Here is an 18,575-nt window from a genome sequence, read left to right as displayed (position 1 = left end):
CCGAGTCAGATCATGGGTGACTTGGGTGCATGCCTGTCAGCGTTGTGTTACTTGAAATCCTACTCAGATCAGGGAGGTACCCAGCGCTCTGCCCAGAGCCTCTTGGCTGGAAGGAGGAAGGCCATTTCTCTGCTCTTGCCTGTGCCTCCCTGGCCAGCCTCCCTCCTTGCTTGCAGCCGGGCCAGCAGTGGATTGCATGTGAAGACAGGACATGGGAGCCATGGGGGCTGGCTGTTCCTATGTCTTTGAAGGCTTACTATGTAGAGTTCTTAACATGGGACAATTGCTTCTTCTTCTTTTTTTTTTTTTTCATTTGCTGTATGGAAAAAAAATTATAAGAGAACAAAGAATTCTCATATACCTTTGTCAAGATCCCTCCTGTGTTAACATATGTCATATTTCAAGCTGTCTGTATGTAATACAACACACGTGCGCGCGCGCGCAAACACACACACACACACACACACACACACACACGGGCACAGGTTTTTCCTAAACCAGTTGAACATGGAGATGCCATGCCCCTTCACCTCTAAACATATCAGTGTGGATTTCTTAAAAACAAAGACTCATTCATATAACCACAACACTGTTCTCGAAATTAGGACATTATTCACAGACTACGGTGACGGGCCCGGAGGCCTGATCCGGGTTCTGCCAGCGGTCCCGGCGGTGCCCGGCACGGGAGGCGTCAGACGGGGTCACGTTCCGCGGTGGCATCGCTCCAGCCCCCGTGCCCAGAGGCAGTCCTGCTTCCCCACCCGCACCTTCCCGAGGAGCGTGGGGCACGCCGTGGGCTGTCCTCACTGGGGTCTGCGTCACGTTCCCTCGCGATTAGACGCGGGGTTTGCGTTTCTGGCAGGGATACCGGGAGGGGGGTGTCGTGTTCCTCTCCGAAGGCACAGGATGTCTGTCTGTCTCACCCCGGGTGCAAGGTCCCAGGTTTATCTGCTGCACCCTTACTGCTGTCCCTCCTGTGATCAGTGTGCGTTTTGTGGAGATGCTTCGAGTCTTTGTAAATATCCTCAAACTTTTACCCATCAGTTTTGGTGTCCATCAGTTTTTTTGTTTTTTTTTTTCCTAAATGGGTTATAATATAGGTGGTTACCGAACTGTGATTTTCTAACACCATAATTCCATCTGCATTTGTTATTTGGGTTTCTGCCCTAAAGAGAACTTATGAAAGTGTGGAGTTACAGGTTTTTATTTTGTGCATTGGGTTGTAATCCTTTACTCTCATTTTATTTTCTTGCTCAAATTGTACCATCCTCCAGCAGTGGGAGCCCCATTTAGCCTATTTCTGTGGGTTTTTTTTTGTTTTTTTTTGTTTTTTGACACGTTCTGATCATTCTTAGAGCACATCCCTTGTGTTCTGTCTCAAGAAGATGCTTCAGCCCTGGCCGGTGTGGCTCCGTTGGTTGGGTGTCGTCCTGTGCACCAAAGGGTTGTCAGTTCGATTCCCAATGCGGGCACACGCCTGGGATGTGGGCTCCATCCCTGGTGGGAGACATGCAGGAAACAGCTGGGTCAGTGTTTTGCTCTCACATTAATATTTCTCTCTCCCTCTCCCTTCCAGTCTCTCAAAAATCAATAAAAATCTTTAAAAAAAAAAAAAAAAAAAAAAGGAAGATGCCCTAGGCTCATCTTGCACTCTGTCTGCCCCAACCCCAGAATTGTCCATTCCTCCAAGGAGCCTGATTCCATTTAACTCCCCAGGGTCGCACCAGGCATTTCTTCAAGGAGAGAAAAAGAGACAGATGGTGGTCAGGGACCCTAATTTTTCTTCTCAAAGTGTCCTCCTTTTCCCCCGCTGCCTCACGCTCCCTCATGGCTTCAGGAAGCACCGATTCCATCTTGGACGGGGAGGATACAGAGAGGACGGAGGCATCGGACCTGCTCTGCAGCTGCTCACAGCCCCGCGGCAGAGAGACCGGCCTGCGGTCGTCACCGCAGCGCAATAACCCAGGACGGCCGTGTCCACATTACTGTGGGGTCGCAGGGGAGGAGGTTAAAGCTGATTGAGTCACCGGACTGATAGCCCAGGAATGAAAAGAATCTCCACCTTTTCAAGGACCCGAGAGGCTGCCTGATGGCACTTCCTGGCCACAGCCAGAGTCCCCTCTCCCCCAATTCACGAAACCCAGGGATCGCGGTCTTTCACCAGCGGGGGACTTTGATCATCTCCATTGAACTGAGCTCTGATTCCTCACAAATGTCCCTCATCACCCCTAGTTAAACCCTGAAGCTATTGTAGATAAGAGAGCAGGAACTGATCCTCCTTGTAGGTGGCGGGTAGGCCCTCCTGTGGTCCAGCAGAGTTGTCTCATGGGGCCATGGGACCTCTCTTTCCCCCCCTCCGGCGCTGTTCGTGGTAGGCCGTCCGAACTGCACTCAGGTTGGTCTTCGGGGACCCTTCTTCCCAGATTCCCCCCCGAGTGGACCGCCATGTTGTTCGTGCAGAGAAAATGACAGCTGCGGGCCTGGTGAGTTTGGTCGGAAATAGCGGACTCCCATGGCCAGAGGGTGCTTTTGCCTCTCGGACCGCCTCGCCAGCTTTGGGCGGCCACAGGATTTGTAGTAAAGTGACGCTGCCCGGTCGGGCGTGTTAGTGTGAATTCCCTTTAATCCAAGTCTTCCCATCCCCTGTGGGTCTCACTGACTGCCTGGACGTAAATACAGGGCTTCCTGCATATCCTTTCAAAATTTCGTCTTGGTCCTTTGAGCCTTGCCCCAACTTGTTGAGATTTGTTTGTTTTTGTTTTTTTAATCTTAATTCCACCATTTATTATGTTAGCTAGTCCTCTTAGCTGTATGGACTTCGCAGATTGGCGTGTGTGCTTGGTCTTGTCCCTCCATTTGTTGATTTACGTGAAGGGAACCAGGGACAAGACAGAATCTTGAGGCTGTCACTAGCCCCATGACCTTAGGTCAGTGGTTGGCAAACTCATTAGTCAACAGAGCCACATATCAACAGTACAACGATTGAAATTTCTTTAGAGAGCCAAGTGTTTTAAACTTAAACTTCTTCTAACGCCACTTCTTCAAAATAGACTCGCCCAGGCCGTGGTATTTTGTGGAAGAGCCACACTCAGGGGGCCAAAGAGCCGCATGTGGCTCACGAGCCGCAGTTTGCTGACCACGGCCTAGGTAATGGTACCCGCCAGCTATAATATTCAACTAGAGGGTTGTTTTTTATTTGAAAGCCATTTTGCTATCCTGGATACAAAGAAACGACAAACTCTGGAATAGCTTATTAAAATCAAACAGTACTCTCTGCTACATTTCTCAGATCATTGAGTCCGAGTGAAGCTATATTTCAGTTTAATTGCTAATTCCTCAGGACTATCTTTTTTTTTCTTCTTTTTCTAGATTCTATTTAGCAACTCTTAAATCTGTTCTCAAACTATGAGGAGCTTGCAATATATAATCTACAAAATACCTTTTAAATCTAATACCATTACTTTATCCAAAATAATGTACACACACACCACTCTTCCCCCTTTTCTTGCTTTATATTAGCCTGAGTGCCTTTTGCCATTTAATGTTGTATTTGTTAGTTGGCCATCTCTTCCCCACAAAGAATGGAGGCTGTGACCTGTTTAACTTTGATTCCCTAGCATCGGACACATGGTAGGTGTGCACAGTAAATACCGAGTGAATGTGTGAATGAATGGATGCTTTTTTGTATGTTTTGTTAATCCTCACTCGAGGAAATTTTTGTATTGACTTTTAGAGCAGAAGGGGGGGGGGCACAGAGAGAGAAATATGAATGTGAGAGAGACACATTGATCGGTTGCCTCCTGCACACGTCCCGACCAGGGCTGAGGATCGAGCCTGCAATCGAGGTGCATGCCCTTGATGGGGATCAAAGTTGGGACCCTTTAATTCCAGGGCGGGTGCTCTAGCCACTGATTTTTGATTTATGGTGTCTGGAATCCACCCCCCCCCTTTTTTTTTCCTTAAAAAAAGTGAGGGTAATGGGCCTACCATACAGCTTGACCCTCTCTCTCCTCTGTGAAGGTATCCAAGTACAAAAGCCATTTGGAACTCTCCTCCCCTCCGCACTGCCAAGAAAGAGGGTTCTGCATGAGCTGGCAGTGTCCTTTTACATAGCCGTTCTGCTATCCCATGCTCTCAGAGCAGTCCGTGGGTCCGTACATATTGGGTATGAATGACAGATGTGAGGACATTCTGGAATTCTCTTTGAGAAATAGATGCTAAAGAAGAACCTGGTACAGTGGCCAAGAACACATGCTCCACGCAGCCAGACTGTGAATAGTTTTCTATTTATGCTGCGTAACTTGGGGCAATCTTAGTTTTCTCATCTTTAAAATGGGGATAAAAATAGCCGAAACTGGTTTGGCTCAGTGGATAGAGTGTCAGCCTGCTGACTGATAGGTCCCAGGTTCGATTCCTGTCAAGGGCAGGTACCTTCGTTGCGGGCACATCCCCAGTAGGGTGTGTGCAAGAGGCAGCTGATAGATGATTCTTTCTCATTGATGTTTCTAACTCTCTATCCCTCTCTCTTCCTCTCTGTAAAAAGTCAATAAAATATATTAAAAAAATAATAATAATAAATAAAACAAATAAAATGGGGATAAAAATAGAATTTGTCTCACAGAGTGGTTCTGGGCATCAAGATGGTGCTGTAACTCAAGGAGGGATGGCTTCCCCTATGATGGTTTTAATTTCAAAAAGCTTTGGGAAATAAAGGCACCAAGGAAGAAATGAAGTCACTTATTACCTCATCCCCTAGTTTTTTTTATATAAATCTCATGCATTTCCATATGCAGCCCTATATATGCTTTGTTCACTTAGCATCCTGTGCGATCATTTCCCCACACCCTTAAATAATTTATCAGAAAAATTATATATATATGTGTGTGTGTGTGTGTGTGTGTGTATGTATATATATATATGCCTAAGTGACCATTACGACCTGTCAACTGAATGACCGGTCACTATGACATGCACTGACCACCAGAGGGCAGACACGCAAAGCAGGAGCTGCCCCCTGGTGGTCAGTGCCTTCCCACAACCAACCTTCCACAGGGGTCCAACCTCCTGCAGTTCCTCCCCCCTGGCTGGCCAGCCCTGATTGGCCCCAATTGCTGGCCAGGCCGGGGGCATGAATCTGTGCACCAGGCCTCTAGTATTTATAACATCCCATGGAGCTCTCTGCACTGTCACTTAGCGAGTCCCTCTTTTCACCAGATTTATCCTCTCTCTCTCTCTGGTGTCTTGGGTTGTTTCCTGGAGCGGGGAATTGCTGAGTCAGAGGGCATGTGCGCTCTTGAGACGTTTGGTACCTCCTGTGAAGTCGCCCCCAGGAAGCCAGCCAGCAGCGGCTGCTCCGCTCCAGCTGGGCTCCGGGGGAAGCGGCATCCCTCCCGCTGGCGCCCTCCTCCTGGCGAAGCCGCCTGGGCTGCTCACCGAGGCAGCAGTTTTCCGCTCTCTCCCTTCTCTCTTCCTTTCCCTCTTCGCCCCCTTTGTTTTCTTTCTTGGTTTCCTGCCAAACACCCTCTTGTGAAAGGACCGCCTAATTAACCCTGTGCTAATTAACAATTTAAAATTGCACAGTGCGGCGTTCATGTTTAATTCTCTGAGAGCAACAGCGGGAGCCCCTCCCGCCCCTCACCACCCCCCCCCACCCCCGCCTACCCCCGCCTCCCTGGAACTGTTGCATCGGCCTCCGCCTTCTCAGAGGAATGTGATAAAGCTGTCAGGCCGCATCTCCTCCGCTGAAAGAGGCAGATGGATGACTTTGTGAATGGGGGGCCTCGGGGTGACGTGGTGGCGTTTTTTTTTTTTTTTTTTTTTTTTTTTTTAACATTTTAAACTGTGTCTTCCAAACAAGGCGTGCTGTTTGGCGGAGATGCGGGGAGCTTGACACGCAGGTCCCAAGGAAATGAACCGGAAGAGGCGCAAGTGTCTGGGGCTCTTGATAACAGAGTCGAAGGCCAGGGTGGCTTCTCAAATGGCAGGCTTAGCTCACACACGGCGAGGCCAGCACCCTCGACCACACCTCCCATTCCCCTGAACCCCTGTTGGAGAGAGGTGCTCTCCTGAAGAGCAACTGAGTTCTTTTTTTTTAATTTTTAATTTTTATTTTATTGATTTTTTTTTTACAGAGAGGAAGAGAAAGGGATAGAGAGTTAGAAACATCGATGAGAGAGAATCATCGATCAGCTGCCTCTTGCACCACCCATACTGGGGATGTGCCCACAACCAAGGTACATGCCCTTGGCCGGAATCGAACCCGGGACCCTTCAGTCCGCAGGCGACGCTCTATCCACTGAGCCAAACCGGTCTCGGCAGAGTAACTGAGTCCTTAAAACCGCCCACACACAGCCCACGTGGAGCACGCTAGGCGGGCGTGCGCAGAACACGTCTGTATTTGGGGGGAGTTTGGGGGTGCAGGTGGCTGAAGAGGGTTCGTGATGCGTGAGCTGGCCCCGGCGAGGGAAGGACGGGGAAGGGGTGCAGCCCCGGGGGTGGGGGCCCGCCCAGAGGCTGCGGCGGGCTGCCTGTGAGCCCGGGGACCCGCCGGGCTCCCAGGCCGCCCTCTGTAACTGAAGATCATTGATTTTACGGGAAAGCGTGTTTACAGACAGAGTGCTGATCGACCTGCCGAGTTGACTTCTGCCTCCTTAAGTAAGAACTACCTTTTTCTTATTGACTGGCTGATAAACAGAGCGAGAGAGAGGGACAGGCGGGAGAGTGGTGGGCGGCCCGAGGCCCTTGAGCTGAAGAACTGGGAAGCGAGCGAAAGAGGTTTCTTCATCTCTGCGTTCTGGTCCCCTCTCGCCCACCCTGTCCCCTTGCTCCCAGGGGCCGGTGGAGGGGTTCGAGCCCGACCCCACCTTGGCCCCGAGCAGTGCAGGGACGGAGCCCGGGGAGATGATGTGTAGCAGGGGGGGCCTCCGACTTGAATGAAGTGCGCCCTCCCACGTGCGGCCTCTGGCCTGGGGAGGGGCTGAGAGTGTGTTCCTCCCCGCGCCCTGGGGAGGGCGATTCTCTCGCTCCCTGATCCATCCTTGGCTCAGCGAGGCTGTGCAAGGGCCTGCCTGTCACGGCCAGCCAGCGTGCAGGGAAAGCAAGCCCAGAGCAGGCAGCTTCGATCTCAGGGAGGGATCCTTCTCTCCCAGGGATGCCTGCCTGGGCGGTCGGTCCCTGCGCATAAGTTGTCTCCCACGGGCCCCTCCACCCCGGGGGTCGCCTGTCTGTCGGGTGGCCACAGCGTCATTCTTGACATTTGCTTGGAAATAGAAAACAAAGTTGGGTGAGTTTTCCAAAGTCCCAACCCCTTAAGTGGTGAGTAGTGGAGGAGGAGGAGGAGGAGGAGGAGGAAGAGGAGGGAAAGGAGGAGGAGAAGGAGGAGAAGGAGGAAGAGAACAGCCAGAAAAGCCCACCAATTAATTGGTAAACGCTTGCAGGTTCCTCTGGCTCAGCCCCGGCTGGAGAGGAGATTGGCTTCCCTGTCGATACACAAGTCCCTGGTGAAGCATCAAAGCTGTTCTCCTTTATCAATCGTGGCCTCCCCTTCCCGCGTGTTCCTGTAACTTACCAAGCATTTATGACATCGATTTTACAATCGGGCTGTTAACCCTCCCGCCCCTCCAGGCCCGCCAACCTTTCTGGCCCGAGCTGTCAATCAGGCGCATCCTCACCTGCGCGCCGGCCGGCCGGCCGAGCCTGGCGGGGAAGTCCCGCCCGTCCGTTCGCTGTTCGGTCTGCTTTCGTGTAGCCATCGTAGTTTAAAATCAGTGTGCTTGTTCCCAGGCGCACGGATCTTTGTCATCGTGGAGCTGGAGGTTATAAACGGGGAGGTGGAGAGTGTCGGGTGTGCGTGTGTGGGTGTGTGTGTGTGTGTGTGTGTGCGCGCCCGCGCGCACGCTTTAAACAAAACATGACATGTTCTTCCAAAAAGTTATTCCTCCTAAGGCTTCTGGGAAACCTGCCTTCCCAGAGGGGGAGCTGTCGGCTCACGGTGCAGTCAAGAATCAAGAAATGAAAGGAGAATGGGAAGATGGGAAGATGGGGTTTTGGGGGGTGGGGTGGGACCAGACACAGCCCAAACCCCAAACCCCCATCTGCTGTGTCTGAATGAGATGGTGGGTGGGGAAACAGCCAAGTGTTCTCCAGGAAGGAGGTGCAGGGTGCGGGGAGGCGGGGGGGGGGGGGGGGGGTTGCCTGGGATTATTTTCGGACCAGGATCGGGTCCGGGTGGGGCATCTGAGGCTCTGAGCTGCTGTGGGAGCAGCGCTGGGTGGGAGAAACGCTCTGTGAGGTCTGTGCCACGGGAGCAGAGCAGCAGCGGGCGATCCGATGCCTCCCTCTCCGGGGACGCGAGGTCTCGGAGGGCACGCTCAGCTCAGTGGCACTTTGTGGAGTCGGAAACGGAAAAGCCCCAGGGCTGAGGGACAGCTGCTTGGATAGCAGCTAATAGCTGAGAGGCAGGTGGGAACGGGGGCTGGCCGAGCCCAGCTGCCGTCTCGCTTTGCCGCTGAGATCCCTGACAGCAGGCGGCCCCCAGCGCGCGGTGACGGGGCTCCCCCCAGACGGGGCGACACCCATGCTGCCTGCGGGGGGAGGTTCTCCCGAGAAACATCGCGCTCGTGTGTGCACCCACACGTCTTCCGTCGTCGGGAGCCAGCTGAGTCACCAGCGAGGCTGTGGGAGGGGCGGGAAAGGGGAAGGGGGATCTGCCTCTGTTTCGCAGAGTCCGGTGGCAGGGGCACGTGTTAAGGATCTGCCCCCTCAGTTTTCCTGCTTGTGACATGGGACCTTACCCCCCAGACCTCAGGGGCTTTTCTCGGAACTGTTCAAACTAGAACCCTGGTCCGTAAAAGCAACAGCGGCAGCTTCTCCTCCAAGTCCATGAGCGCGTCTTTCCCGTTCTGGGGGCGCAACACCTCCCTCCTCGTGTCTGTCCCTCCCCTGCTCCCCGGCCCACAGGGAGTGGCGGGGGGCCCCTCATCCAGTGTGGCCGGCGCCCAGTCCTGGTGCTGACAATGTGCTTGCAAAGAACGAACGGAAATCCAGACTGGTCTCCAGGGTAGAGCAGCCAACACGCTGAAGACTTAAGAGGGACCCTCTTGATGCCCCTGCCTGTGCTCCTGCTCCTGCCACACCCCCCAGCCGTGACCCCAGCCCTGACCCCTAGGGGCCACTTGCTCCCCCCCCCCCCGCCCCGCGCCTCGGACAGCATGGGGTCCCTGCTGCCCCCCCTATCCCCCCCCCGCGGTCTCTGTTGTGGGTGTGGACGGAAGCTGTTAGACTGCTCTTAGCCTCGGCCCTCCTAACCTCTTTCCTTTCTCTCTCTCTCTCTCTCTTCCCCCTCTCCCTCTCCCTTTCCCCCTTCCCCTTCCCTCGCCTCCGCCCTCAGGTCCGACCCGTACTGGGTGCAATGAGAGCTCCACGCAGGCCTTGCCATGGAAGGCTGTGACTCGCCCGTCGTCTCGGGGAAGGACAATGGGTGCGGGATCCCTCAGCACCAGCAATGGACTGAACTCGGCAGCGCCCACCTCCCCGACACTCCCAGTGGCATGGAGCCGCCCACAAGCGAGAGCCACGGGCCCCTGGACAGCCTGAGGGCGCCCTTCAGTGAGCGCCTGGCGGAGGGCACCCCCTCGGCCGGGCCCCCCGCCGCCGCCTCCGCCGCCGCCGAGCCCGCGGGCAAGGAGGTCAGCTGCAACGAGTGCGCGGCCTCCTTCGCCAGCCTGCAGACCTACATGGAGCATCACTGCCCCGGCGCGCGGCCCCCGCGGCCCCCGCGGCAGGACAGCGGGAGCGACAGCAGCGAGGAGGGGGACGAGGAGAGCGACGTGGAGAACCTGGCCGGGGAGATCGTCTACCAGCCGGACGGCTCGGCCTACATCGTGGAGAGCCTGAGCCAGCTGGCGGCGAGCGGGGGCGGCAGCGCCTGTGCCGGCAGCGGCAGCGGCAGCGGCAGCGGCAGCGGCGGGCCCCTCCCCTCGCTCTTTCTGAACTCCCTCCCCGGGGCGGGGGGCAAGCCGGGGGACCCTTCCTGCGCGGCGCCCGCGTACCCGCAGATCATCAACACGTTCCACATAGCCTCATCCTTCGGGAAGTGGTTCGAGGGCCCGGACCCGGCCTTCCCGAATACCTCAGCCCTGGCGGGGCTCAGCCCCGTCCTGCACAGCTTCCGCGTGTTCGACGTGCGGCACCAGAGCAGCAAGGATTACCTGAACAGCGACGGCTCCGCCAGGAGCTCCTGCGTATCCAAAGATGTTCCCAACAACGTGGACCTGTCCAAGTTCGACGGCTTCGTGCTCTACGGCAAGCGCAAGCCCATCCTGATGTGTTTCCTGTGCAAGCTCTCCTTCGGCTACGTCCGCTCCTTCGTGACCCACGCGGTGCACGACCACCGCATGACCCTGAGCGAGGACGAGCGGAAGATCCTCAGCCACAAGAGCATCTCCGCCATCATCCAAGGGATCGGCAAGGACAAGGAGCCCCTCGTAAGCTTCCTGGAACCAAAAAGCAAAAACTTCCAGCACCCCTTCGTCTCCACGGCCAGCCTCATGGGTCCCGGGCACAGTTTCTACGGCAAGTTCAGCGGCATTCGGATGGAAGGGGAGGAGGCCCTCCCCACCGCGGCGGCCGCCACCGCCGGCCCCGAGCAGCCCCCGGCCGGCATCCTGACCCCCGGCACCCTCCTGAACCTCGGCGGGCTCACCAGCTCGGCCCTGAAGACCCCCATTACCTCAGTCCCCCGGGGGCCGCTGGCCTCCAGTCCTACCAAATCCCCCGAGGGCAAGGACCCCGGGGCGGCAGAAGGAGAGAAGCAGGAAGGCAGCGGCGGCGGCGGCGGCCGAGACCCGGACTGCTTCTCCTCCGAGAAGGCAGGGCCCGCCGAGGAGGAGGTGGAGGAGGAAGAGGAGGAGGAGGAGGAGGAGGAGGAGGAGGCGGAGGAGGAGGAGGAGGACGAGGAAGAGGAGGAGGAGTTGGAAGAGGAGGAGGAGGAGGACGAGGGTTGCAAAGGACTCTTTCCCAGCGAGCTGGACGAGGAACTGGAGGACAGGCCCCAGGACGAGGCCGGGGCCGCGGCAGGCAGCAGCCAGAAGGACCTGGCTCTCTCAAACCAAAGCATTTCTAACTCCCCCCTAATGCCTAACGTGCTCCAGACCCTGTCGAGGGGCGCGGCTTCTACTAGCTCCAATCCCGCTTCTTCCTTTGTTGTCTTCGATGGTGCGAACAGGAGGAACCGTTTAAGCTTTAACAGTGAGGGCGTCAGGGCCCACGTGGCGGCAGAGGGCGGCGGGGGCGGCGGCGGCGGCAGCAGGAGGCTGGACTTCGCCGACGAAAGTGCCAGTAAAGACAGTGCCACAGCACCGGAACCAAATGAGAGCCCCGAGGGGGACGACGGGGGCTTCGCCCCCCACCACCACCAGCACGCCGGCTCCCTCTGCGAGCTCGGGGCGGGCGGGGAGTGCCCCTCGGGCAGCGGCGTGGAGTGCCCCAAGTGCGACACGGTCCTGGGCTCCTCCCGCTCGCTGGGCGGCCACATGACCATGATGCACTCGCGCAACTCGTGCAAGACCCTCAAGTGCCCCAAGTGCAACTGGCACTACAAGTACCAGCAGACGCTGGAGGCGCACATGAAGGAGAAGCACCCGGAGCCGGGGGGCTCGTGTGCGTACTGCAAGACGGGCCAGCCGCACCCCCGGCTGGCGCGCGGCGAGAGCTACACGTGCGGCTACAAGCCCTTCCGCTGCGAGGTGTGCAACTACTCCACCACCACCAAAGGCAACCTCAGCATCCACATGCAGAGCGACAAGCACCTCAACAACATGCAGAACCTGCAGAACGGCGGGGGCGAGCAGGTCTTCAGCCACTCGGCCGGGGGGGCGGCCGCAGCGGCGGCGGCGGCGGCCGCGGCGGCCGCAGCGGCCGCGGCCGCCAACATGGGCGGCTCCTGCGGGGCCCCCTCGCCCACCAAACCCAAAACCAAGCCCACCTGGCGGTGCGAGGTGTGCGACTACGAGACCAACGTGGCCCGCAACCTGCGCATCCACATGACCAGCGAGAAGCACATGCACAACATGATGCTGCTGCAGCAGAACATGACGCAGGTGCAGCACGGCCGCCACCTGGGCCTGGGCAGCCTGCCCTCGCCCGCCGAGGCCGAGCTCTACCAGTACTACCTGGCGCAGAACATGAGCCTGCCCAGCCTGAAGATGGACAGCGCGGCCGCCGCGGCCTCCTCGGACGCCCCGCCGCCGTTCATGATGAGCGGCTTCCCGCTGGACCCCTCGGCCGCGCCCATGGCCGCCGTGGCGCCGGCTCTAGGTGAGGCTGCCCCCATGGTGTCTGTCTGTCTGTCCGTCCTTCTGCTGTGGCCCCGGATCGGGGGGGGGGGGGGGGGAGAGACGACGGCGGATGAGTCCGGGTCCCGTGGATTCGGTTGATTTTTTCTTTTTTTTTTCTTTTTGTCTTTTGTATCCGCGTGAGAGTCTGAGGGTCAATGTTTATTTTTCCCCCCTCCCCTCAAGAATCCCCGCAGCTCTGTGTGCCTTAGGGGAAGTCGTGCGCACCGAAGGGATGACCCCACCCCAGCTCCGCAGGCCAGGATTGAAATGGAAGCGTTCCCTCCCTCCCGTGTCTTTGGCTTCTGGTCAGCCTTCCTTCCCGTCCCGTACTCTCTTTTCTCCGTCTCTGTCTCTCAGTTTGAAAAAAAAAATCACCACAATTATCCAAAAACTTTTGGATCCCATTAAATATTTATGGAAACTTACAGGAAGCCGTAGCTGGGGTTTTTAAATAGGAACGGTCATCTCCGACAGAGAGGAGCGGGGCGGGGGGGCGTGGCTTTACTCAGATAACCAAAGGCTGGCCCTGTGCCAGCCAGAGAGGGTTCTACAAATCTCCCCCCCCGCCCCCCGCCCCCGTGCGTTCCCGTGGGCCTCAGGGAAGGAGGCGTGTTCCTTTCCTTCCTTATTCTGCATGTGTTTCTGGTGATCAGTATCCTTAGACATTAAATGGCCCTGGGACTCACTAAGGACTGGCGTGGTAGATGACAATGAATCAATCCTAAAACTGTCTACCAGAGAAAGCTGAGTTTTAGCATCGGTGAGATCCTGGTTGGTGGAGCCTTTGTCTCCGGGAAGAACAGCCCAGGTCTCACTGGCCTCACGGATCGAGCGTGGGACCCAAGGCTAGCACTTGGTGCCGGAAACCACGACCCGTTACGTACAAAGAATCACAGCCACTTTCAGGGATTGCTTCTTACAGCAAGAAAACGGTAGGAATCCGTTTCCTGAGGAGTGGTTGGGCCACTCCAGCCCCTGCACCTGTGGACCTGGCCGGCGGGGCCTGGTCTCCATCGTCTGACCTGCTCACCGCTCGGGACCAGCGGCGATGGCCCGAATGAGGCCGCATCCCCTTCCCAGCACTGGGATACGTTGTTCTTGGCAACAGAATGTCAGCCAGTACCTTTATTCCGGCAGGGTTTAGGTCAGCGCCAGGGGCCAAGCCTCACCAGTAGGAACGTCTTTATTTGCTTGGTGTTTTCGTGCTAATTGCTGCTGATGAGTTACATTTCATAACAGTTCATTTGTCCCCCCCCCCCCCTCCCCCCCGCTACGCATTCAAATTTGAGACCTTGCCGGTTTGACCTCGCTTTTCTGTTCTGGAACATTGACCTGTTGATCCTTTATTACCAAGCGGTTTGAAGAAGTCTCCCTGGCTGGTTAATCATGGATGGCGGAGGGAGAAGCTGTCTTATTCGTCCCCAGAGTAAACCTTCGGAGTGCACATCATGGGATGGCATCGCTGCTCTAAGGCTTTTATTTTATTTTATTTTTTTAAGCCTGTGGGAATTGGGGTTTCTAGTCTGGAGATTTAAAATCTTGAGGAGGCAGATCTTGGAGTAAATCAAATATAATGTAGGTAGAATGAAGACACAGAAAATGGATGGGTTCATACTGAGCCGAATTGAGATCTTTTTAATTACCTTGAAAACCAGTAATTCTGACCTAGGCTTAAATGGAGAGGCAGAGAAATAGTTTGCTTTTACACCAAGCGTCTGAGTCCCTGGGGGCATTTTTGCATTGTGGGCATATGGCAGATGCCAAAGGAATAGAAGAATGAATCTCTATTCTCTGGACATACATTGATGATCTGTATTTTATTTATTTATTTATTTTAAATATATTTTTTATTGATGTCAGAGAGGAAGGAAGAGGGAGGTAGAAGCATCAACGATGAGGGAGAATCACTGATCGGCTGCCTCCTGCAGGCCCCCCCCACTGGGGACCGAGCCTGCAATCCAGGCGTGTGCCCTTGACCGGAATCGAACCCAGGGCCCTTCAGTCTGCAGGCCGATGCTCTATCCACTGAGCCAAACCCGCTAGGGCTGTATTTTATATTTCTTAAAGATAATAGAACTCGTGTTTTAGGGACCTAAGCCAGGGCAGCCAAGAAGGGCCCCTGGATTTCCAGAGGCTCCGATGGTCAGCTGAGGTGCGTCTGCCGCCTCCTGTGTCTGCCTTCGGGCCACAGCGGCTGCCAAGATCGACAAGAGCCACAGATGCTTTGTGCTGACACCTGAGTGGGTGCAGGTACCACAGGACATGCCTAGAGGACTTATAATTTAAGTTCTGGGACCTCAGTAGATGGGGACACAATATAGGCAAACGAGAAGAGCCGTGCCTTTTGATTCTCTGTAGCTCTGCCGACGTTTCTGCAGGCCATTTGAGGGATGGCCGCCGGTTATTGGACATTCCTGGGCTTGGCAGGGGGGAATTGTGTTTGGCGAACCCCGCTCCTGCTTGCAAAGTTATTCTCACACTTCCTTTGCCAGAACCTTCTCTTTGGTGACTCCAAACATGCTGACCTGGGATGTTGGCTCTCTAGGGGCCTCAGAGGAAAGGGTCGGTCACTGAGGGTCGGTGCTGGCTGGACGTGCCACCGTTTGTAGATCAGATGTAGACCTGAGGCCATCTCGGTGTCCTTCCAAACACCCCATTCCACTCTGACGTCGAGCCACAGCCCGGGGAAGCCGGGAGCTCCTGGCGGGTGCCCCATGCTTCCCAGGTAGCCAGCCAGCCGGTGTCCTGCATGGGCTTTACGGGTTCTCTGCTGCTGCCTGGAGTCTAGAAGGTACCTTTTCCCACCGTGTGCCTCCGGCGACGTGCTGCCGGGATGTAAATCTCCATGTTGAAGTCAGAGGGTGCCGTTCCTTTCCGAGACCATCTGTCCGGTGTGGCTCAGAAGTCAGTGCTGCCGAGTCCTCACTTCCTATGGCTCTCCTAATCCCCGTGGGTTAGGGCAGCTTATACTTTCTGGGGCCTGACTTAGTTCTCTGCCAGCGCCGTGGATTATCGGATTCTAAGCCCTGGGCTCGTTTCTCCAAGGTTCGGTGCTCCAGTCCCCCTCCTCTCACGGCTTCTCTGCTCCTTTCTGTCTTGGATTTGCAAGAACTGGGAGTGGGAAATAGGGACCCACTCCTCTCTGTGTTCAAGGACTTTTCATTTCCAGGCAAGCGTCCGGCACACGGCCGTCGAATTTCTCTTCAGAGCGATGATGATGATGATGATGAGCGGAGGTTACGTTTCAGGAGGGGACGAGGTTTGCTGCTTCAGGTGGTTGGCATCAGAAACAAACGTGTGCTTGCTGCTCGCCCCCTGCTCCGGGCAGTTTCCGCTTCCTCTGCACACCGCACACATCGCGTGGTTGCCGCTTGGTCTCGGTCCCTGACAGGAGGCAGAGCTTTCAGGGTTTTTTTTCCTCCTTCTTTTCTCTCTTGTCCTAAAAAGAATGTCTTCGCGGTGGCTCCTCTCCCCAGGGGCGATGGCCGGAGCGGAGACCAGCAGAAAGCTCCCGGGCAGGCTCCTGGGGCCGCTAGACAGTCCCCAGCTTCAGACACAGCCGGCTGCTCCGCGGAGCCCGCCCTGATCTTCTCGCCGCAGGTGCCCCGCGTAGCGTTAAATCCAAAAAGCCATTTAAGAGTATATGGAACATCTTTTTTCCGATTAACCACTAACTTGGATTCTAATCCGTCATTAAAAGAAAAATAACCTCGGCCCAGCCACATGTAAAAGGTCAGGTTTAAATATCAGTTGGGCCGAGACCGGTTTGGCTCAGTGGTAGAGCGTCGGTCTGCGGACTGAAGGGTCCCAGGTTCGATTCAGGTCAAGGGCATGTATTGTACATTGGTTGCGGGCACATCCCCGGTAGAGAGTGTGCAAGAGGCAGCTGGTCGATGTTTCTCTCTCATCGACGTTTCTAGCTCTCTCTCTCTCTCTCTCCCCCTTCCTCTCTGTAAAAAAAATCAATAAAATATATATATTAAATATCAGTTGGGAGGAGGCAGAGGCAGACCCAGCTCAGGTGTGCACGTGTGCAGGGCAGAGGCAGAAAATGGGAGCTGAGGAGTGGAGGGAAGGCTGCCCTCTGATAGGAGTAAGGGTGTGCCCTGTGCATGCGCTGCCGGTGAGTGGGAGGCGCTCGCTGGGTTGTGCAGGGCAGTGATGCACCAGAAAAGCACAGGGGAGGGGAGAGCGGAGCTTTCTCAGGCCCTTTATTATGGAGGCGGAGCAGAGGGAGACTGTGAGCTGACGTGGGCATTCCACTGCTGACCCCACATCCACCTTCCGGTTCACTTCCCAGACCTCCTCACCCTTGCCTGGCACAGCGGACGTGTGGGCATCTGTGGAGGGACTTTCTGGAGGCTCAGTGAGGAGGAGACTGGCCCTGGTGGGGACACGGCTCAGCCTGTGGGTCTGTCCGAGGCTGACTTACGGCAGAGGAGAATGTGATGTTAGACCTCCGTTACACGCAGCCTGGGGCTCAGAAAGGGAACAGATGGCCCTCCTGGGGCATGAGGGAGGAGCTGGCACCAAGGATGGGCAGGTCGGATATTGATCAGTGGGCTGTGATAAGGAGATCTTCCCGAAATCTCAGATTTAGACCTGCACTGTCCAATACCAGCCACGCGTGGCCATCTAAATGTAAATGTGTTAAACGTAAGTGAAATCTCAGCTTCTGCGTTGCACCTTGGCCACGTTTCAAGTGTTCCGTAGCTACGTGTGGAAAGTGACGGCCACATTGGACAGCGCGGATACAAACGCTTCCATCTTCGCCCCCGAAAGTTCTCCTGGAGGGCGCTGCTTTCGATGAGGTCCGATTCGCCGCCAGGGCTTGGCGTTGTAGACGGCAGCTGTAGCTCACTTCCAGCTTCACCAGTTCTGAAGTTTCAGATTCTGTTATGTCCAGTGAATGATGCTTATATCTGTCTTTTCCCGGATCTAAGCAAGGGGCTAAGTTGAAATATTCAAAAGTTTATGGTTCCTGCCTCTTTCTAGGTGTTCTTCTCCAAAGGAACACACACACACACACACAAACACACACACACACACAAACAAACATCAAGCTTTTCACAAATTTTGGAAAGATCTGAATGCAGGAAGGTGATTTGTGTGTGTGTGTATGTGTGGTTTTCCCCGTTAGTAGCACCTCGCAACACTTGAAATGTGATCGTGTCTCTCCTCGGGCCCGGGTGGAGGGGAGCGGAGGGCGGGGAGGTGCCCGGGTTCGGCTGCAGTTGGGAGCCCGGCCGCTGACTGTCCTGTCCTGTCCTCTCCTCTCCTTCCCCGCAGTGGGCGGTGAGATCCCCCTCGACATGCGGCTCGGGGGCGGGCAGCTGGTGTCGGAGGAGCTGATGAACCTGGGCGAGAGCTTCATCCAGACCAATGACCCGTCGCTGAAGCTCTTCCAGTGCGCCGTGTGCAACAAGTTCACCACGGACAACCTGGACCTGCTGGGGCTGCACATGAACGTGGAGCGCAGCCTCCCCGAGGACGAGTGGAAGGCCGTGCTGGGGGACTCGTACCAGTGCCAGCTCTGCCGCTACAACACGCAGCTCAAGGCCAACTTCCAGCTGCACTGCAAGACGGACAAGCACGTGCAGAAGTACCAGCTGGTGGCCCACATCAAGGAGGGCGGCAAGGCCAACGAGTGGCGGCTCAAGTGCGTGGCCATCGGCAACCCCGTCCACCTCAAGTGCAACGCCTGCGACTACTACACCAACAGCCCGGAGAAGCTGCGGCTGCACACGGTCAACTCCAGGCACGAGGCCAGCCTGAAGCTGTACAAGGTAAGGCCCGGGCAGAGCCTCGGGGAGCCGCCGGTCGGCTCCCAGGGGGCCGGCGAGGGTCGGTGGCCCGGTGTGGGGAGCCACACCCGCTCCCTCAGGCAGCTGCAGTGGGCGGCAGGCGGCAGCTGGCACAGGAAGGTTCTCTCCGCGGGGTGCCCCGTTGTAGAGGGGCACTTCTGTTTGCGGGGGGGCGGGGGGGGAGGGCCCAGTACTGTCACGTTGTTCCCCTTGCCCTTCGACTGTCTCTAGGGTTCCCTCCTTCCTCACAGTTACCTGTGCACCTGTGTTCCCCTCTCCCCTGCGAGCTCTCGCTCCCCTTGTCCATCCCATCTCATCGCTCCCTTGAAGGACAAGTCTCTCCTGGGCGTTCTTGGGGTGCTTTGTGCATTGTCCACTCAGCAGATACACGCCTACTGTACACCAGGCACTGTTCTGGGTACGTGCCCGCCCGCAT

The 18,575-nt window shown here is 56.2% G+C and overlaps 1 protein-coding gene across 5 annotated transcripts in view; it reads left to right on the top strand.

Annotated features, from left to right (window-relative positions):
• The window catches only part of ZFHX3 (zinc finger homeobox 3), a 242,768-nt gene that overhangs the window by 79,918 nt on the left and 144,275 nt on the right, over positions 1-18,575 (top strand). For all 5 annotated transcript variants that reach the window (XR_006741860.1, XR_004988450.2, XM_045582732.1 and 2 more), the window contains exons 2-3: positions 9,389-12,315; positions 17,625-18,121. Coding sequence is in view for 3 of the 5 variants with exons in the window: in XM_045582732.1 (XP_045438688.1) it covers positions 9,435-12,315; positions 17,625-18,121 (3,378 nt within the window). In the remaining 2 variants the exon portion in view is untranslated. The remainder of the gene's footprint in view (positions 1-9,388; positions 12,316-17,624; positions 18,122-18,575) is intronic.

The sequence above is a fragment of the Pipistrellus kuhlii genome, unplaced genomic scaffold (assembly GCF_014108245.1).
Source record: "Pipistrellus kuhlii isolate mPipKuh1 unplaced genomic scaffold, mPipKuh1.p scaffold_m20_p_17, whole genome shotgun sequence".
In the NCBI taxonomy this organism is placed as follows: Eukaryota; Metazoa; Chordata; class Mammalia; order Chiroptera; family Vespertilionidae; genus Pipistrellus; species Pipistrellus kuhlii.
Note: the sequence above shows the minus strand (reverse complement) of the source record. Positions and strands in the feature narration are given on the sequence as shown.